Source organism: Hibiscus syriacus, unplaced genomic scaffold (genome assembly GCF_006381635.1).
Source record: "Hibiscus syriacus cultivar Baekdansim isolate YM2019G1 unplaced genomic scaffold, ASM638163v2 tig00117016_pilon, whole genome shotgun sequence".
In the NCBI taxonomy this organism is placed as follows: domain Eukaryota; kingdom Viridiplantae; phylum Streptophyta; class Magnoliopsida; order Malvales; family Malvaceae; genus Hibiscus; species Hibiscus syriacus.
Window position 1 is genome coordinate 135,599 of NW_024063525.1, and position 21,614 is coordinate 157,212.

General features: G+C 35.0%; 2 protein-coding genes and 1 pseudogene across 3 annotated transcripts; 1 reads left to right on the plus strand and 2 right to left on the minus strand.

The window, feature by feature from the left end:
* Positions 1-3,235: 3,235 nt before the first annotated feature.
* Positions 3,236-7,512, minus strand: LOC120195574 (annotated as a pseudogene).
* Positions 7,513-15,051: 7,539 nt separating this feature from the next.
* Positions 15,052-16,385, plus strand: LOC120195470 (ADP-ribosylation factor-like protein 8a). The gene is made up of 5 exons (XM_039197488.1): positions 15,052-15,136; positions 15,269-15,301; positions 15,408-15,529; positions 15,957-16,118; positions 16,234-16,385. Exons 1-5 carry the CDS (start codon positions 15,074-15,076, stop codon positions 16,349-16,351), a joined length of 498 nt encoding a protein of 165 aa, XP_039053419.1. The 5' UTR covers positions 15,052-15,073; the 3' UTR covers positions 16,352-16,385.
* Positions 16,386-16,698: 313 nt separating this feature from the next.
* Positions 16,699-20,668, minus strand: LOC120195494 (telomere repeat-binding factor 2-like). Of its 2 annotated transcripts, XM_039197502.1 has the most exons (7): positions 20,522-20,668; positions 19,517-19,676; positions 19,094-19,305; positions 18,686-18,770; positions 18,339-18,422; positions 17,523-17,872; positions 16,699-17,044 (listed from the first exon to the last, which is right to left on the minus strand). In XM_039197502.1, coding segments are annotated over exons 2-7 (882 nt in total). In that variant the 5' UTR covers positions 19,667-19,676; positions 20,522-20,668; the 3' UTR covers positions 16,699-17,043. The 2 variants fall into 2 exon arrangements, with proteins under 2 accessions (XP_039053433.1, XP_039053432.1); XM_039197501.1 differs by lacking the exon at positions 16,699-17,044 and having other exon boundaries at positions 17,379-17,872.
* Positions 20,669-21,614: the final 946 nt, after the last annotated feature.

Below are 21,614 nucleotides of genomic sequence, written 5' to 3' on the forward strand. Positions count from 1 at the left end.
AACTATCGCATACTTTTCTGTTGATAATGCACCCATATGCATTTCAATTGTCGTATACTTTTCTGTTGATAATGCACCCATATGCATTTTAAACATCGTATACTTTTCTGTTGATAATGCACCTATATGCATTTCAACTGTGGCATCCTTTCATACCGATAATGCACCCATATGCATTATTATTTTCATTTGTTTTAGAGCAAATCATACTCTAAAATTCATTCACAATATCATTTTCATATATTCAATAAAAACATAGTAATTACAGTAAACCATACATTAAAATGTAAATATTACATCTTAACTAATTTCTAATCATTTTCTCCTAGATTTCATATAATAAATGTACTCACTTGGCTCACCTAGTTTTAGTATCCAAAATGTAAAAATGATCGAATACTCTTTGAATCATACTCAGCAGTATAACCTTTGGAAATCAAGCATGTAGTGTCAAGTTAATAATTAAGATATTAAGTAGAATAACATTGATATTTGTTCACAACACCATACAATTATGGTGAATGAAATTTCGAATAGATAAATTTGTACTAAAAACCTTGAGTATGCCGAAACTGAAATTTCCCTAATATTACTGGCTAAATATTTTACAGGAGGGGTGACAACTATGCAACCATTTCTTAAGAAATTTTTCCATCAGTATTACGAAAAGCAACATAGGCTAATAACAACATCTATTACGTGAATGATACCCAAGTTTATCCTCATGTACTTCACTGTACGTTGCTGGTTTGGCTGCATCACTGGTTGCTAGCCGCGTCATTGGGTCGACAAAACACAATGGTGTTAGGTGGCCTCACATTCCTTGCTAGTGCTGCCGTTAATGGGGGCGCTGTTAATGTTACCATGCTTATCTTAGGTCGTATCTTGCTTGGATTTGGGGTTGGTTTCACCAATCAAGTAATTATCTATTTGTCTTTGTCCACCATCATATTTGTCTTTGAAGTAGTATAAAAAAGCAGGTATATGGTTTCATGGACTCTAACACAAGAAGGATAAGCACGAAAATCTTTTTGACCAAGTGGAAGGAACATCGAGCATATATAAAAGCAGTTGAGCAAAGGAAAGCAAGGAACCACATGCAAAGATTAAAACCTTTCTGTTTAAAAGCACAAGAACAAGTGCCCAATGCAGCAATGCTTCGAAATCCAGGCTTTTCTAGTAATTAGGCAACCACTACTTCACAGAATCAATTCTAAAACTTACCAAATCTGATAAACCCATAACTCAAACTAAAAAGTACAGCATTTGTTCTAAAACAGGCCTTTTTTCCAATCAAATCAAAAGAATGCAAAAAGAATAGATTCGGATTTCAGAAATTCCTACTCATTCAATCATTTTCGAAGCATTAATTTGTTTACCTTGGAATGCTGGATCAGTTTCAGGAAACCCAAATTATCTTTCTCCCTGTTTCTTTGACTTGCAGGAAGTGGAGAGCTTTGGGGATGTGAAGAGTTAAATAAAGACCTATACTAAGCCTGTATAAAAGTCGAGAGAATTCCTACTTCCTACTGCTATATGTGGTTATGGGCCTTTGTCAAGCTTCTCTTTTTTCTGCAAGCAGAAGAGCCTGTTATAGACTTATAGTACATGAAAAGCACAAAAGAAAGAAGAAAAGATGGTCAGCAAATGTGAGTAACGTTCAAAAAGAGAAGGGAAAAGGACGAAATGAATGAAACTGAAATGCACGAGGTTGGTGTTGGTTGCAGAAAAGGCTTCTTAAATGGTTATTGATTTCTCGAGAAGAAAGTTTAATTATGCAGATTGTTCTTCATTTAATTGTATTGATTGTTTCTTTTTGACAAGATTCTGCTTGCCATTTTGATGAAAACCGATCACTTGATTCCTTCCTACCTACATTGATGCAAAGGGGGTTTTTTGTGCTGTCAATCCACTTTGAAAATACACTGTTCTATGTGAATTGATATCCCACATCCTTGGTTCTTGGGGAATAAGGGGTAAGTCGAATGTATAAAAGAGGATGGGTTTCAGCAAAAAAATATTAACCCATCCTCGAGCTTGAATCGAGCTTGAATTGAGCTCACTATCGAGCTTGAATCGAGCTCACAATCGAGCTTGAATCGAGTTCAAAATCGAGCTCAAAATTGAGCTTCAATCGAGTCTCGAGCTTCAGTTGAACTTTCGAGCCTTTTCGAGTTCGAGTCGAGTTTCAATATTATCTTTCGAGTTCGAGTCGAGCTTGAAAATTTTAGGCTCGCGAGTTTTTGAGTTGAGTCGAGCTTATGTTTAAAGTTTTCGAGTTCGAGTCGAGCTCGGCAATACTCGAGCTCGACTCGGCTCGTTTACACCCCTAAATAAAATAAAAAATCTAACGTGAGTGGCCAAAATGAAAACAATGTCTAATGACAATGATCAATTTGCAACTTTTTAAGTTTGGATGACCAAAATAAAAGTTGAGTGACCATTCACTCTATAAATGATGCATCTAGCTAAAAGAATGGGCTATATCTAGGTTTTTTTTTTTTTTGAGGGGGGTGGGGGTGCCTTAGAGTCATAGGACGGCCATTGGTTAGGGTATTTGGATTCCAATTATGGGATATTTTATAAAATGGTGTTGTAGAATTAACTGAACTAAATTTATATTATTTTTCTTTTATTTAATACAATTATAAAAACCAATTATATTTATCCTTTTCACTTTTAACCCTAACAAAGGGAAAGCTTTGAAAATTTCCTATTTCTTTTTTAAATTCATCTTATCTTAAATTTCCTTTTAAATTCGTTTCTTTTTATTGCTTTTCTGAATATCTTTTTCCCATACTTTATTTTTCTTTTAGAATCCATAATGATAATAATAATAATAATAATAATAATAATAATAATAATAATAATAATAATAATACCGTCTATGCATCTACTTTACGTTTTGTTGGGATTTTCTCTCAAGGGTCGGTCCATATATTTTCTATCATTAAGCTTAATTTAAGCTTTGAAAAATTGTTTTGTCATTAACAAATGACCAGCTAACTGATGTCAATATATTTTGATTGGGAGGCTAAGTTGAAGTTGAAAGACAATTAATTAATGTTAATAAAACAAATTTCTTTGGAATATATTTTGCCCTTTTATTATATATTAAAATAATAAGCCAGGGTAAAAGGATCTCATTTTTCTAAAAAAATCAAAAGACCCTTTCCTAAAAATACATTTTTTTATATACATCAAAAGGATACGAAACAGTGAAAGAATAGGTTAAGAGCTTTAACATACAATACACTGGAACCATGTATTAAACTCAAAGAAAAATACGCCAACTCATTTCGATACCCTCCAACTTGAGGGAAGTCTCCACTTCCGATGCCAATATATCGATACCCTTGGCCACGATGGAAATCCAAAATTGAACTCAAGGGGCCGATCAGGAAGGCCGCCAACAATTAACGGCAGCCACACATACCTTGAGTCCCTCAACTCAGCTGGATTCCACCGATCTGCCATAAAAATATACGAACCTGGAATGCCCGGCAAAGTAATCACAAATGTACTCTGTGCCAAAAGAGTTGCAAGTCAAAACATTTTGTTCCCTCCAATGCATGGGTTTCCCATGGTCCCAAGATCGACTCAGCTGCATGTGCCAGTGCTTCATTTGGTGCCCATCCAGAGCAACCCGATGTGATCATAAAATAAGTCCCTTGGTACTTAAAAAGAGCCGCGGCTTCCTGGCGTTGTCCAACCAAAATCCTTTGCATTTCAGGCTGCACATCTAGATAATCATCAGTTAGTGGTCCAATGTGAAGTTCACTATTGTTCTGAGATGAATAAATTAGATATGCTACACCATCATCGTCCTTGAAGATTGTCATGTCCCTGCTCTCAAATCCATGGGGCCTTTGGCTGCGGAGATACTCGAAAGGACCTGTCCGATATTTGCTGATAGCAATTCTGACAGCAGCTTTAGTGTAGTTGGCATCGTCAATATGCATCCACATTACATACTTACCTGTCCTCTCATTGTAAACAACTTTTGGCCGCTCCAACACATTGGATTTGTGGAGATCATGGGTTTCATTTGTCTGTTCTGCGGCCAACATGATACCTTGGTTTTTCCACATCCACAAATCCTTGGAAGAATAACAACCAACTCCTATAACGTCAACCTAATTAAAAAATTTTAAGGAACTTCTTATAACTAAAGATTTAGATATGCAGTCAAATTTTCAGCCTGAAGGACGAGATAGGTGCTAAAAATGAGTTAGATATGCAATCAAATGTCGTGTATCTCAAGCATCACTTCAACTTACAAAGAGATTGATAAAGACGACAGCTTTGCTGCCTCACAATTCATGCTTTAAGTTCAGTAGTGTGAGTTTCTTATAGTTAGAGATAATGGAGTGGCAACAATCAACCAAGAAACTGATCAAATGCCAACGAAAAGCAATCAAATCGGATGCCTATCATTCTAAATACAGAAAAGTTTGTAGTTTTACAACTTGCATTTAGGAAGTCCCTAGGAGTTTAGTACTTCTAAAGCAGAATTTATGCAAGGCCAATATACCCTTCACATTTTGGGTGGCCTTTATAAGTGAAATCATAAATCATTTATGTAATTCGCAGCCTTTTTCTCAGAGTTTTCTTCTACTAGATCTGTCTCACCCTTTCCTCAATACTAACTACACCTTCCAAAGAGATTTGATTAAATGATCTTGAAGAATCTTTTGATCAGAAATACCCACTTTGGTGGTCATACCACAATAAATAGGTACAGAACACCGAAAAGACAATGATAATCTGAAATGTAAAAGATGAGGGGGTGGGGTGTGGCCGTGTGGGGAATACTCATTCATGATGATAGCAAGATACCAAAATGTAGTTATACCACTGCCACATGAAGCTAGCATGAAATACTGTTACTTGTTTTCATTTGCACCAGAAGTATATGCTTATGGCACATTTTAGGATATCGTATAAGACTAGAATGTTAATACCGACTCCTATTTAGAGATCCCACCCCATCCTTGTTTTACACATTATAAAACTGCAAGGTACAAAGAAGATTGAACTGAAAAAGGATAGATAAACCACAAAGCAAATGGACTAATTTAGACCTAATATTATGAGAACTGTGATGATATAGTAGTGACCAATATGCAAAAGTCTTTCACGTGCCCTCACTAAGAATATCTATCAATCATACTTTTACAGCTAATCAATGACTTTCCTCTGATTGCAATAAATTGATATGCTAAACTAAGATCAATTTAAACAAACCCCACAAATCCTTAAGATCCTACTCAGCTTACCCCTGAAATAAATAATTAATAAACCACAGATATTAATGTTTAAGTGAATACACAACAGTGTCCCAAACTCTCGCAAACATAACTAAGAAACATGTAAACAACTAAATTTTGATAATTTTCAAGAGTTAAATATTTCTTTTTTCCACGCACTTCAGCTTAATAATCTCATTGTTTTGCCCACCAAACATTCTATAATTTCATATCACAGGAACAACTGCCAACCTTATTTAGTTAAATTGTTTTAAACCCTTTTTCGTACAGGTTCTAAAATTCAACCAAACGGTTTCACAAACAACTTCGACAAAGCAAGAGCGAAATTATGTTGAATCAATAACAGCAAAATAAATTGTTCAGTAGATAGTTTAAAGTAAGAATTAAAAATCGAGATTACCTAGGGTAACCATATGCAAGCAATAATATATTCTTTACTGAGAGACAATATAATATATTTGCTAATTTGAAATTAACATTAAGCAATAAACTTAATGTAAGATTTATTCCACTCAATCCCAAAACTAATGTTAAATTCAAACCATTCGCCAAACCCTCTAAAAACTTATTCTCACAAAACAAATCTTACATCTTTTTTTTTTTTTGTTCTATGAATGCAAGCAATAATATATTCTTTACTGAGAGAAACAATATACTAGATTTGGATTATATATTCTAAACAATAAACTTACTCGTGCTGCACCCTTCTTATGTGCACGGTAGGTGGGTCCATCTTTGTATTCCCCATACCAATAGTATGTAGTGGATCTTTCATCATATAGCTTGAATAGGATTTCCTTCAGTATTCAACCAAATTTTTCCTGGATGGTAGTAGTAGCTTTCATTTCCTGCTGCCTTCACAGGATCTATAGCAGTTTTCATTTCCGGAAAGAATACATGCCGAAGCTGAGAATTCTCATCAAGGAATTCATTAACCAGTGCAGTATTTCGCTTGTGTCTCCATTTAGAAGCAGGTGCAGATCGTTTCTTCCTAGGAGGGGGGACTTGAATATTCTCCTCTTCCACCTGTTCAAGTTCCCGGACTTGTGGATGACGACTCACACCCAATTGAATATCCCCTTTCACTGCACTTCTGTGATTAGCAAGAGAGTAGAGTTGGAGCATAAGAAGGAACCCCACCAATCTCAACACCACAGCAGACTTAGAGCACCTGTACCCTGCATCCAAAGGAAAGCAATTGGTTTCCTGTATTTGTATCGTTCCACACCCTCATATTCCCTTCCTTTCTTTCATCTCCCAGATAATGCTGCAATTACGAAAAATGAAACACTCAGAGATCCAAAACATTTTCACCAAATTTGAATTACAACCATACTCATCTTCCCTTATCTCTTTAATCCATCAAAAAGTACAACAAACTCCAAAACAATACTATTATTGATTGGCTAGAATAGATAGAGAATCAACAGTAGCCAAGTGCAGAACATTGTAAACCCTAATCCTTTAGGATTGGAATAGACAATTATCAACTCCTAATCCGAAAAGAAAAGGGATCAGCTTGAAATAACAGGTGTATATTAGTATTACGTTTAACATCTTTTCAACATGCAGCAAACACTAATCTTAAAACACCATACAATTTGGCAAAATAGACAAACAACATATTTAAGTTCGGTATCAAATATCAATGCACACAACACAAGACTATCACATCGTTATCAGCTCAGAAATTATCAAACTTCTCAAATAATCAACTTTAAATATAAGCGCCAAAACCCATATAGCAGATCCACAGGACACCCAAAAAAATGAACTTAGCAGAGAAATTTTAATATCCAGACAGAGAAGAAAACTGACCTGGAAAAGGTCTTGGAAGATTCCCGGTCCCAGATAGGGGCATCTCTACTTTACCCTTTCTTCAAAGTTCCAGGAAATGATAGAAAAAGGAAAAAAAAAAAAAAAAAAAAACCCCAACTTCACAGAGTTCCTAAATACAAGGGGAAAAAGTAAAGGAGTAAAATTTGTCAAAAAGAAGAAGAAGACAAAGTAAGGAGAAGTGTGGTCATTTGAAACAAGATCTAAAGAGGGTTTCTACGAAGTAAATTATGACGAAGTAAGGAGAAGAATGGTAATTTGAAACAAGATCTAAAGATGGTTTCTACGAAGTAAATTATGACTCTGAACAAACCTTTTTTTCTTGCATCTATTTTGATTTCATTATGCTGAGTGTTGGACTTGAGCTTCGGTGGCCTTATTCGGTTGTGTGTTTTTCACTATTTCCTATGACTTCGTTTCTACTTTCCACACAATTCCCTGATTCAGATCAGAGGTTGGATTTTTAATGATTTTTTTAACATTTTGTTTTTGCAAATGATGATTTTATCTTAATTATTTATTTTTTTTAAATGGCAGATGAGGGAAACTTTTTACCGTCCGGTATTCTTAATATATGATTAAAAAAATATTATCAGTTTTGTTATTATTTTTTTAATATTTCTAGTAAAATATTATATAAAATATTATTATTTCTACTTAAAATATTAATGTTTTTTAATATTTTTGGTAAAATATTAAATAATAACAAAATCGGTAGAAAAAATAATGTTTTAGATAATACTTTATCGAATATGTTAATAAAATCGGTAAAGTGTCCAATAATAACAAAACCGATATAAATAATAATTTTTTAAATAATTTTTTATTAAAAATATTAAATAAATAGTAACAAAATTAATAACATATTTTTTTAATCATATATTAAGACGGACTCACCCTAGACTTTCCTGTAGATGAAGCAAGGGCTTTACAAACTGTTAAGTTCCCCTGGGGCGAGTAGACATATCATGGTTTAGAGCATCTTGAAGGAAACACGGTGGCGATCAAATGATATGATTTTATTGATTGTGTGGATTTGATTATATGTTTTTATATCTAACTTTCAAGTAATAATACGAATGATGATTATATGTTTTCATATGTAATGAGCGGCATGGGCGGATGCACTGCGGATCAAGTGTATTCTATTGTTTTACAAAAAATTATTTAATTTAATTTAGTATATTAAAAATATATATATAACTTATTTTTTTAAAAATAAAATATTATACCTTTATTCTTAAATTTATGGATATGCACTGATGAGGGGTAGTTTTATCATATGGTAACTTAATTTAAGGTTAAAATACGTCAGAAAATGAATGTAATCGAAAATATTAAAAAAAATAAATTTAATATTTTTAATTGGATATAATTTAAAATATTAATTTTTTAATACTTTTTGTTGAACCAAAAATATTATGAAAATAATATTTTTGTTTAATCTAAAATATTTAAAAAAAATTAATATTTTAAGTTATGTTTAACTAAATATATTATTTTTATAATATTTTCAACTACACCCATTCTCTATTATTTCTTAACATTAATTCTTAAATTAAGTTGTCATTTCTTATACTCTCCTATAATGAGACATTTTCCTATTTTATAATTGTTAAGATTTCTATGCATCCAATGACAGATCAAAAATTGAAAACTTTGACGGTCTTAGTGGCTAATACCTAAAATTTTATTATTTTCGTCTTATTTATGAAATATTATTTTTTAAAGTTTTTTACTAAAATAAAATATTTAATTAAATAATTTCAACAATTTTAATGATTAAGAGAATCATTATTATTTTTTAATATTTCTAGTTTAAGTATTATATATAAGGATAAAAATATTTATTATCAAATAATTAAGAGTTTTTAAATAATAAATAATTCAATATAGATTTATAAAAAAAATTAAATAGTATTGCGTAAGAAAAAATAGATGTTAGATGTCACTCTCTCTTTTTAAATTTTTTTCCACTTATCATTGTTTATCTTCTTATCATTTTTTATTTTATTGATGGACAATAATATTAATTTTAGTGTTGGTTGTTGATTGTCAGTTTTATTTATTTATTTATTTTTTATATTGTATTTATAATTTTCTTTTGTTATTTTTTAATTTCTAATAACTCTACTTTCATGATATCATTTCCTTTGTCTTTATGGTATGCTTCCTATTATCTTTTATCGTGTATTTTTATTTATTTATTGTTTGGTTGTTTTTTTTTTTGTTTTTTTCTCATGTTTAAATATATCATTGTCTTAAATGACCAAGATGTTGTATGTCTATTAACTTGTCGATCTTCCATTATTTGGATTATCGAGTTAGATTTAGATATCATATTTACGTTTGTAGATAGTTTTCTCACGATACTCAATTTTGATTTACGATTGTTTGTGGTCTTCAGTAGTTTGATATCATGTTGTGATTTATTTTATCGATGAAGTTAAATATATTTAAATCTATTTTTTGTTCGAGTTTTTTAAATGAGTTTTAAATATTTTCCTTATTTGATCATTTTAAGATATTAAGTAACTAGTTTTTTGTTTACGATTATAGAAAAATATCATAATTATATATTTAATTTATTATAAATATTAATTGTAATTTTAGATATTTTATGTTCATACTAAACTAACAACTTCTATAAAAAAAATTTCAAATAACATTATTGATCAAAATAGTATTTTTTTTAACGTGCACACGTAAAAGCGTCTTTTCAAAGGCGTATTTTTATCTATGTGGTAAGTCATTTAGGCAATGTCTCTCACGCTAACGTCGCTTAGGGTTAAAATAAAAGAGAGAGAAAATAATATACAAACATAAAAGAGTTTGTACGAATTTTATATAAAAAGAAATAATATGCACGGTACTTGTCTAAGATAAATATTTACATGAGCATGAGTCGATATGATGGCGATAATGATACGTACATATAAATTTTATCTTTAATCACATAATGAGTGCATATTTAAAATATTAAATTTAAATATTAAAAAAGTTGTATGCCAACGTTACATGCTTATTGTTTTGAGTGTATGTTATGTACGTAAATTCTGTTTTGCTGTAAAATGGTCATTCTGCTTATTCTCTCTTTCATCACGGAATATGTTAATGTTAATCCCCACTGGATTTCTCAACAGAGCTTGGGGTTTTTTAAACTGTAAGTGAAAAAGCCAACAAAATCCAAACAACAATAACAACAACAACAAAACCCTATTCCCATGTGTAATGGGGTAAGGGGGATGTAGGGTAGTAGGGTAGTAGGTTGCCCCCAATGCCAGGATTGAGAGTAGCTTCCGTGGAAGACCTCCGGCAGTCAGAAAATCAAAGATAAAGATTAAATGTAATGCATGTATAAGTAAATAAATAAATACATAGTTGAACAGTCTTCATATGCAGACTTCATATGCGTGTCTGTAATGGGAAGTAATCCCTGTAAATAAATTCCTGCGTAAATATCTCTGCATATAGACAGAAACGTAAGACCCGACTAAATTTAAAAAGAGGAAACCAGAAGAGAATGATACACAATAGTCAACGATATCAAGCTACGAGAAGGAATAAAGTCAAATGGGTTAAAACCTAAACTAAGGCAACACTACTCCGCTACCCTAGTTCTAGGCCTTCATAAAATCTAATGACAGAAACGTATATAAAGTAGAAGTCATGAAACTTATTACAAAGGCGTTAAAAAGAAGACAGAGATGTTATACCATATGTCTGTGACCCGCACTACTCGGCTACACTGGTCTTAAGTCTCTATATTTTCCTATCAGAGGTCATGTCATCGTTAATGGCTAAATCCTTCAAATCAGATCTCAAGCAGTCTTCCCACTTCCACCTTGGTCTTCCTCTCCTTCTGGCACCGTCGATTGTAATCAACTCTACCCTCCTGACCGCATTCGACGGTTGTCGCCTTTGGACATACCCAAACTACCGTAGTCTACCCTCCCTCAATTTTTTGGATACAAGCACCACCCCCAAGGACTTCCTAATAGCAGAGTTTGGTGTCATGTCCCACAGAGTTCTACCACATGCCCATCGAAGCATTCTCATTTCTACGGCCTCCATCCTCCTTACGTGATCCTTCTTGATTGCCCAACATTCTGATCCATACAGTAGCGCTGGTCTTATTGCCATTATATAAAATTTTCCCTTAAGTTTTAGAGGCACCCTCTTGTCACACAAAACTCCAGTTGCAACCCTCCACTTTAGCCATCCCGCCTTTATACGATGTGTAACGTCATCATCTACACCCCCATCTTTATGTATCATAGACCCTAGGTACTTGAAACATTCATTTGAGGGGATAACATGTCCCTCTATACAGACTTCTACATCTTCATCATTTTGGTTCCCACTGAAGTTTGAACATAAATACTCTGTCTTTTTAATATTGATCCGTAAACCTTTTACTTCCAAAGCAGTCTTCCAGGAAGCCAGTCTTCTATTCAGCTCAGTTTTTGTTTCAGCAACTAGGACAATGTCTTCAGTGAAAAGCATACACCATGGAATACCGTCTAGTGTCGCACAATAGATGTCATCCATAATCAAGGCGAAGATGCAAGGGCTAAGAGCCGACCCCTGGTGGAGCCTGATTTTCATCGGGAATGCCTCGGTGTCGCCAACCGTAGTCCTGACGTAAGTAGTAGATCTACAGTACATATCACGAATCGCCCGGATATAAGCAGTTAGGATCCGTCTCATTTCCAAGGTCTTCCAGATCGTATCGCGGGGAACGCTATCATATGCCTTCTCAAGGTCAATGAACGCCATGTGGAGATCTCTATTTTTTCCCTATATTTCTCCATAAGCCGTTGAAGTAGATGAATTGCCTCCGTAGTAGACTTGCCTGGCATAAAGCCAAATTGGTTTTCCGAAACCCTAGTAACATGTCTCAACCTAGCCTCTATCACCCTTTCCCATAGCTTCATGGTATGGATGAGTATTTTAATACCTCTGTAGTTGCCACAACATTGGGGATCTCCTTTATTCTTATAGATTGGTATCACCGTAGACTCTCTCCACTCCTCTGGCATCTTGGCAGTCTTTAAAATAATATTAAAGATGTTGGTTAACCAATTAACTCCCACTTCTCATAGGGCCAACCACACAGTGATAGGAATTTGATATGGACCTACAACTTTGTCTCTCCCCATCTTTTTAAGAGCCATTTTGACTTCCTCAAACCCAATCCTACTTGTAGGATAGTCATTGGCCGCTGAATGATGGTCGACTGACCCATTGACGGTACTATCTCTACAGGGATAGGCACCGTCATTAAATAAGCCAAAGAAGTAACTACCCCAAACCCTCTTAATATCATGATCTTTCACTAAAAGAACGCCATTGTTGTCCTTAATAAACCTAATGCTACCTAGATCATTTTTCCTATTTTCCCTGGATTTTGCAAGCCTGAAGATGTCGTTTTGTCCTTCCTTGGTGTCTAGTCTCTTGTACATTTCCTCGTATGCCTTATCCTTTGCTTTAGCCACTGTTTTCTTTTCCTCCTCGTAACTTTGTTTAACTATCGATCTTTCTTCATCGTCATTGCATTGTAGAAACTCTTTGAAGCAAGTTTGCTTTGTCTTCACCTTAGTTTGGACTTCGTCGTTCCACCACCACGATTCTTTATGTTCCTTAACCTTCCCCGTCGATAACCCAAGGGTGTTTTTGCCCACCTCTCTGATGGAATTTACCATATTTTCCCATAATATATCTGCATTATTTGAGTTTGTAGTTCCAAAACCTATACTAGAGAACACCTTACTCCTAAAGTCATCAACTGTCGCTCCATGTAAGTTCTTCCAAATGATCCTAGGTTTACCAAGTTTAGCCCTCTTATGAGTGCTCCGCCCGTGGCGTACGCGAAACACCAAAACTAACAATATGTGTTGTGATGTGCATGCCTCTTCAGGAAACACCTTACAGTCAATGCAAGCCCATCGATCCCGATTTCGAACCAGGATGTAGTCGATTTGGGTACAATGTCCCCCACTATAGAACATAATCAAGTTCACATCTCTCTTGTTAAAGAAGGAGTTAGTGACCACCAAATCGTGTGCAGTAGCAAATTCAAGCAACGTACACCCCTCCTCGTTCCTACTACCAAAATCGAAACCCCCATGAACACCGTCATACCCGTCGGTTGCACTACCTATTTGGCCATTGAAGTCTCCCCCTATGAAAACTCTTTGGTCCTCCGGAATGCTCCTAAGTACATCATCTAACTGATCCCAGAACCTACGTTTCTCCCCCTCCCCTAGGCTAACGTGTGGGGTAAACACTGAAAAGACATTCACCACTTCCGCTTCTATAATAACCTTAATCATCAAGATCCTATCCCGGTATCTACAAACTTCAACTACATTTTCCTTGAGCCTAGAGGATACCAAGATACCCACCCCATTTCTAGCGTTATCTACGCCTGAATACCACAACTTGTTCCCATTACACTCTCTGGCACGAGCCCCTTTCCACTTAGTCTACTAAATACATGCAAAATCTATTTTCCTATTACTAAGTACGTCGGTCAGCTCCAGTAGCCTAGCATTTAACGTGCCTACATTCAACGAACAAACTCTAAGTCTAGTCTCCTTAACACCTCTCTGTCGAGCCCTCTCCCTATACGCCCTATGGGATCTAAAAGAAGGACATTACCTCAAGTAATCATCTATAGCCGAAGCTATGAGGAACTATGAAAAAAGAATCCAAAGAAGACAGAAGATGCACCAATAAAACGCTAGAGAATTGGGGTACTAAGAAGCCTAATTGGTTACTTAATATAATTTTAAGACAAATTAACACTATCTTACTTATCTTTAGGCCAACAACTAAAAATCAAGTGGTAAAACCACAACAAATTTTATAAATCTTTATAACAGTAGATCCTACTCAAAGCAAAACTACTTTTCAAGTAAATTACAAATTAACTCAAGCTGATATTTAGGTAGACAAATTAACAATCAGAAATAAAAAGGGCCGGATCCAATGCTACATCTAACTCGAACCTAAACTGAAACATATATCAACACAAAGAAGATAAGGAAATCGAATCAATTCACGGATATGCAGTTACAACACTGGTATGACAAAAGAAACATGAGATCTCTAGCTCTGGAGCTTCACGAGTTCATATAGTTGAGCTTTCAGCAAAAATTTACAAATCAAAGTATCTTAAAATTTCCTTGAAAGCATCGAATTCTTCTAATAGAAATTAAAAAATATGAAAGCATTCGAAAAGCGACAGAAATTAGAATTAAGAAAAGAAAAACAGATCTTAGAGAAAAAAGCTTCAGGGAGGAATGAAATCTTTACTTGAAGATAAAGTGGGAAGGAAACAGGAAGCTTCCCTTACTAGCAAACACCTAGAAGCTAAAATTAGTAGATCTTAATCAAAATTTTCAATTTTTTTGTATTTAAGCTAAATTTTCAATTTTTGTATCCTTTTAGCTGTGTGTTTGACATTGGGCTGGAATAAAGAAATGGTGTTTTCCAGCTTTTGTTTGATATTGTTGTCAAATGTCTTCTTCATGGTGGTGGAGATTATGATAACATCACCTCGCACATAAGGATGCCTTTGTTAAAAATTAGATGGTTTCTATGATGAAATTCATTCACAGCCTCGTAGGAAGTAGTATTCCTTATGATAAAGAAGCGCACTGACTTTACAGTATCACGAGCCTTTTGAGCCATGTCCTATTCTGACTAGTTTCAAGGTTCCCTTTGTCTTTCACTGGCTTGAGCAAGTTATTTAGTTATATGATTCATCCAAGTTGATTTTATGTCCATGTATATATATTAGGGATTCCAGTTTAAGTTGCAAATGCTGTTTCGATGAGCTTTTTTTTACGTTTATCTTTGGAACAATCTTAAACAAACAAATGGTACAAAAGTTCAACCTTCATAGTATTGAGGTTCACTTTTCATATATGTTGTTTTGCAGCTTGTTTTTCAAGCAGGAAATGGAGCTATCTTTGATAGGACTTCAGAATGCTGGAAAAACCTCGTTAGTAAATGTTGTCGCAGTAAGTAAATTAAAATCAGTTGTAAATGCGGTCGCAACATATGCAGGGTCCATTACTAGCTATCTAAAAACATGTTTCTTTATCTTATTCTCTGAATTGATTTTAAGTTGATTGCTTGTCCTTTTTCCCCAGACTGGTGGGTATAGGGAAGACATGATCCCTACAGTGAGTCATATAATCTAAGTGGATTTCTGTTAATTTTGTGAACTGCAATGCTATTACATTCCAATGCTTTTATAGTCCTTTATTCATCCGAATGGCTTCTTTTCAGGTTGGATTCAACATGAGGAAAGTGACAAAAGGAAATGTTACCATAAAGTTATGGGATCTTGGAGGCCAACCTAGGTTTCGTAGCATGTGGGAACGATACTGCCGTGCAGTTTCTGCAATTGTGTAAGAAGCGACTACTTCATTTTCATAGGCTCGTCCTATGCAATAACTTTCTTTTATTTCCATTGACAATTTCGGGCCATATCTGCATTAGTAGTGAGCATTTCAATGCTATCTTGATAATTTTATCCAAAACGACCAGTCCTTCATGTCTGTTTAGGGCGATGTCTTTGAAAACCGTAGCTAACGAACTGAAGGCATCTATTCTACTTGGTATTAGAAAGGTTTATACTTGATGCAAAAAGGTTATATAGCCTAGAGATATGTGCAAGAATTATCATATATAATTTTTTTCAGTATTTGATTGGCCTTCGGTTGCTTACCATTGTACTTTCTGCTTCTCAAATCACGAAACCGAATACCCCCCCTAGTCATAGAATTGCATCCACTGCTTTGTATATCTGCTAGAATAAACCTGATTTTCTCGCAGTTATGTAGTGGATGCAGCTGATCCCGGTAACCTGAGCATCTCAAGAAGTGAGCTTCATGATTTGTTGAGCAAACCCTCGCTTAGTGGCATCCCTCTTCTGGTGCTAGGCAACAAAATTGACAAGCCAGGAGCTCTGTCAAAACCGGCTTTAACTGAAGAAATGTAAGAGAGATTCATTCAATTTTCTTGATTAACTAGACATAGCAGAATTGCAAGTATTTCTGCTTTGCTTAAAAAGTAAAATACTTTCTCCTAACATGTGACATTTCTAATGCAGGGGGCTCAAGTCAATTACTGATAGAGAAGTCTGCTGCTTCATGATATCTTGCAAGGATTCAACCAACATTGACTCGGTTATTGATTGGCGTGTAAAGCATTCAAAATCTAAGAACTGAAAAGAGGGTTTTCTTTGATTTATCTTGTGATGAATCTGTGTTTTTATAATTTGCATTTCCGAAAGGGATAAAATTCGTGTTTGAGAATTTCGGCTTTTGGTTTTTCCCTAACTTGATCTTCCGACGGTTGAATCACTGTCTTCTCAACGTGTACTGTACATTGGATCATCACACGTGTTATTCAAGTAAGATTATCTTTCTCATAATTCATAGCAATTGAACGAGTTGAGTAAAAGTTTAACAAATTGATTCCTACTCCATTCTTTGAATAAGTAAGAGGCAGTGTGAGAAGTTCATTGAGGTGGCCAATTACCCAACAATAACACATCATTGCTAGAACACAAACGTGCAAAACTGTAGTTCAATTTATTCAGATGGACTTCCAATAAAATAACAGATAATATCTCAAGAGTGCCATCACAATGCCATCTCTATTTCTTTTGCTATATATATATATACCCTCTACTTCAAGATAAAACTATAGAATCACATAAACCTCTAAGCTTCTCAGCAAATGTTCGTCCAAAAAGAAGCACAGCTTCATGGGTTGATCTCATATTTTCTTCTTTACAAGCCTAATATATTTACAGTAATAGACATGATTCATAGTTGATATACCAGGCCAGCAAGATGTCAAGTCTGATGCAAGGTTCCAGCAACAAGCTAAGACGAAATGGTGTCCTTCTACACCATCTGCACAAGTTTGCGACTGATATAGATAAGATAAACAGAAAGAAAAAGAAAAAGAAAAAGAAAATCCACTAAAGAGGGGGCAAAATCCTAAACAATTACATGTCACAATAGAGCTATATTATTTGAGACCAAAGACAAAACTCACCCACAAAATGCAATGCATTGTAGTTGTGAATAGCTATCTTTCCTAAATTGTTGTTTCAGAAACTTTTCAACCATGGAGGAGAAGAAAAGATTAAAGTAATCTCATAAATAAGTAAATAAAATTTGTTCAGCTGATGTCAAGTTGCTGTGGTAAAGCTTTGTTGAATGACAGAGCTGCAGTTTCAGGGCGTAAATATCGCGAGTATTACTAGCTGTACTCTTGGTTGAGATCCAACCCTTTTAAACAACCTACACGAGCATCCTCTGAGAAACCCTGTGTTTCCGGATCTATGTACATTGTTCAATGGAAGAATATATAAGAACAAGGATTTACCATGTAACTAGCATCCTAGACTTCAATGCTTTAGCTGCCGCTTTAGCAAAGATTTTTGCTGCTTCAGCTTCAGCTTCTGCGGCCTCTGCCTCTCTTGCTGCCTTTTCAGCCTCGGCAATAGCAACTTCTGCCTCTGCAACTGCTCGTGCGGCAGCCGCAGCAGCCTCTTCTGCAGTCATGCTCTTCATTTTTGATAACTCTGCATCAACTTGAGTTTTAGTAAGAATGTTGTTGATGCCTTTCTTCTCTGCTTTTGTAGAATCCTTCTGCCTTCCTTCCAAAGCAAGCAGAGGAGTTCTTCTTGCTTCAGAAATAGTCGAATGTGGTGCAATCCTATACTTATGCTTTACCTATCAATATATGCACAACATAATTACGAATCACTCCCAACTTATGAACATTCAACTTAAACCTTCTTTACAAACATGCTAGTAACTTTCCAAAAGTACATCAGGAAAACCAACATAATATTTCACGCAATTCACACGGAAGAAAAGTATTGATGCCATGATATCCATTATGCAACTAGTATGCAACCTTTCCACCTTTCTTTCTTTAAATCCAATATTGCAAGAGTTCTGTGCGACATAAGTAGACACAATTTCATTTTCGGAAACATTAACGGCTTTAAATTATTACCTAACGGCTTTAAATTATTACCTAATATAAAGACTTTTCTATGACCCAAGAACACTAATGTGGAATTTAACTTTTCTGGCATCAAGCTACATTACAGGCTAAATATTATATATATATATATAAGGAAGATAATACTATTATAAAATAGTGTTACACAAACAATAACAGAGTAATTACTTTTGTCAATGTCCCATTTGCTACCAGCAACTTTAGTTTTGTAGCCAAAAGCTTCTTGAGGTTTGGCTGTGCAGCATATTTCTCCTAAAATGTCAAAAAAAAAGAAGAACAAACTCTAATTAGTTTAGATGTTTTAGGGAAGTCTTTTGCAACAGTTTCTGAGCTGAGCTTCGGTTTAAATGATTGAAAATAGAATGTACAATAAATAAGGAGAAACAGAAACCCTAAGTTCCACACTCACTTGGGAACAAGACATAAAGAAAATTGTTGTCACATAAAGCCATTAAAAATAGAAAAGGCCTTGTTCAAGTATTTAGGATTTATACCGATCCAAGAAAGAAAAGTACCTCTATGTATAAAGCAATTGAAGCTCTGTCAGAACCACCAGGCTCTCTCAAACTAGTGATAGCCTCTAATAAAATGTTTTCCAACCTACAAGCATTGAGATGACGTCAGGATTTGTTATGCATGTACTAATCAGAATAGTAAGGCTCTCAACACAAGATTGTTTTGACCAACAATGACCAAAGGTCGTATAATTTTAGTTTTCATCAGCTAAAAATAACTTATCTAAATCCCTAATCTAAGGAATTAACCAAATATTTGCATTTACAGCCAGTTTGAAATGAATCAACCTTGGAAATGTCTTGCCTTCTGCTTCATTTCATGTTCTAATATCTGGCAGACAGGAACTCATATACTAACGTTTAACTAGTGTAAGTTTGGTATGATATAAGAGAATACATAAAAATAACCTTGAAATTAATTTTTTGGAGCCAGTTGCCCTCGGCGTTCCACTATAAATGGCAAGAGGCTTAGGATATACAATTTCTTCACTCGGAGGTACAGTGATAAGCGCCATGTGGTTATCATCATGTTTAGCAGCCATCTGATTTCTTTTAAGAGCAAGCTTGGCCTTCTGCCTTGACCCCCATATGGCCGTGGCATTTATATTTCTCCATTTGTCCTGGTCATATTAACACTTTACACATTATTTCACCTCTATTCATTACAGAACAATGTCAAATAAAATATGCAAACAGCTCATGTTCAAAAGTTTTGGATGCAATTAATAAAGACACTGTCCAAACACAACAAATTTAGGTCATTAAACCAGAAACATCAAAACTCTTATTGTGATGATGTTGATGAATCCTACTCGAATCTCAGCTACATACCTTGAGATCCACGTTTGAGCGTGAACGCAGGACCGAACTAAACTCAGGATCTGAAAGTATATTGCGCCATTTTCCAGTTCCATGTTTGAGAACTCCTGCCTTGAGGGCAGCTTCTTCTTCTGCTGTCCATTTCTGCTTAGGGGCACCCATCAACAAATTCCTGAAACCCCCAATATATGAAAATATATAAACATTTCAAACTGAAAAAATCAATCACCAATACAAATCAATTGTATATACTTTCGTGCCTATTCATAAAGTTTAGACAACCAACAAAAAACATTGCATCGAACAAAAGATAGGTGCTAAAAAATGCATGTAACCATTTGAGGCCGCAATCTCATTAACACAACACCTAGACATTCCAAGAAAGATACTTTTGCTGACATTTTGCAATAAATTGATCTCAGACTCCAATTCTCAACCATTCTGAAATTCATATGTAGCAAATTTCAGAATTTTACCAAAAAGAGAGGTAAAATACAGAAACTCAGAAGCAAAAACAGAAAATATCCTTAATACAATCAAGTTTGAAAAATCTAGACAAAAATTTACAAAATTAACCCGTTCTTAAGCATAAAACAAAAGTTCCAAGTTTCCATTTCTCTTAACTCAAATTATACACGAATTTAGACTCAACCCATCACAGCATGTAATCGCAGCTAATAAATGAAAGCACAATTATAAATCTTTAACTTCCCGGAAAACTCCAATAAAAAGCATATCCTGAAATATACAATTTGTGAATGTTTAAAATTCCCACAGATTGCATTCCTTTTGTATCATCTCTACGAAAACAACGTCAACAGAAACGAAGCAGAAAGAAATCAGATTGAGCATTTTCATCACGAGCTTATAATTTGATGAAATTCATCAAGGATCGATTTATCTTAGAGAATTCCGAAAAAAGATTAAAAAACAAACAAACCTTTTACATTAAGCACTGAATTCTACAAATTTAAAGCGAATAATTTAGGAGGAAATTGAAGATGAAAAATGGAGTACCTGATCGGAGAAACGCAGGAAGGGAGGAAGAGATCACGCGCAGAGTATCGGGCTTTTGTTACGAAATTATTTCTTACAAAACAAAGCAGTGAATAAGGAAAAAAAACATGTAAGAGAGATTGCTTTAGTTTTATGTCCGTAAGAATATTTAAACGGAAATGTTTTTTTTTTCCACTTCTACTTAATATTATTTATTATTTCTGTTATTTATTTTATTTGCCTATTTGGCTTTCTGAAATCAACTGCAGCTTTATTACTCTAGTTTTGACTTTACCATTCCTGCTTTTATACAGTGTTTACTTTTTCTCATGTTGTTTTTGTTAATTTTATTAAAGTACTATATATTTATATTAAGTTATTAACTTTTAAAAAATAGTCATTTATGGGTAAAACTTTCGAGATAATGTTCTCGAATTTTTTATTTAACGATATAACGTACTCCCAAGATTAATTGCTCAAATAGGGTGAATTGTACAGTATTGGCCGTAGGTTGCCATGCCTTCCGGGCGACCTACGGCGTGGCAGCTTCCCAGCATAGGTCGCCATGCCCTCCGGGCGACCTTGTAAGTCGCCATGCACGCCAGGCGACATGGTAGGTCGCCATGCACGCTGGGCGATCTTGTCCTGCGCCCTGCTCCCCGCTGCATACTTGCCTGCTCCCCACTGCATGCAGGCGACCTCTTCCGACGTGCATGGCGACCTCTTCCGACGTGCATGGCGCATGCAAAGCTTCATCCTCTCACCACAGCTCGTAGCAAAGCTTCATCCTCTCGCCACAGCTCGTATAGAACACTTTTGTCGTGATTTCATTGTTGCATGCATGAGGGAGACAGAGGTGAGGGAGGCAGAGCCACCTTTGTCGTGATTTCAACAGAATCACGGAGGAGTTCGAGCCGCTTGCATGGCGACCTACAAGGTCGCACCGAGTGTATGGCGACCTATGATCTCGTTTGGCTTGCATGGCGACCAATCCATGCACTGTATAATTCACACCATTTGAACAATTATTTCTTGGACAGCATTATCATGTGAATTATTTTTTTTCACAGCAATATCTTGTGAGTTTTGCCGTCATTTATGTATAAAATTTAAT

What these genes read in the sequence shown, in the direction of transcription:
- LOC120195470 (XM_039197488.1), top strand. Translation starts at nt 15,074, where the DNA reads ATGGAGCTATCTTTGATAGGACTTCAGAATGCTGGAAAAACCTCGTTA. An exon ending in CGTTAGTAAATGTTGTCGCA is followed by an intron (nt 15,137 to 15,268) that starts GTAAGTAAATTA and finishes CTTTTTCCCCAG; the next exon opens with ACTGGTGGGTATAGGGAAGA. An exon ending in GGGAAGACATGATCCCTACA is followed by an intron (nt 15,302 to 15,407) that starts GTGAGTCATATA and finishes GCTTCTTTTCAG; the next exon opens with GTTGGATTCAACATGAGGAA.
- LOC120195494 (XM_039197501.1), bottom strand. Translation starts at nt 19,666, where the DNA reads ATGGGTGCCCCTAAGCAGAAATGGACAGCAGAAGAAGAAGCTGCCCTC. An exon ending in GCTCAAACGTGGATCTCAAG is followed by an intron (nt 19,306 to 19,516) that starts GTATGTAGCTGA and finishes TAATATGACCAG; the next exon opens with GACAAATGGAGAAATATAAA. An exon ending in CAATTGCTTTATACATAGAG is followed by an intron (nt 18,423 to 18,685) that starts GTACTTTTCTTT and finishes TTGACATTTTAG; the next exon opens with GAGAAATATGCTGCACAGCC.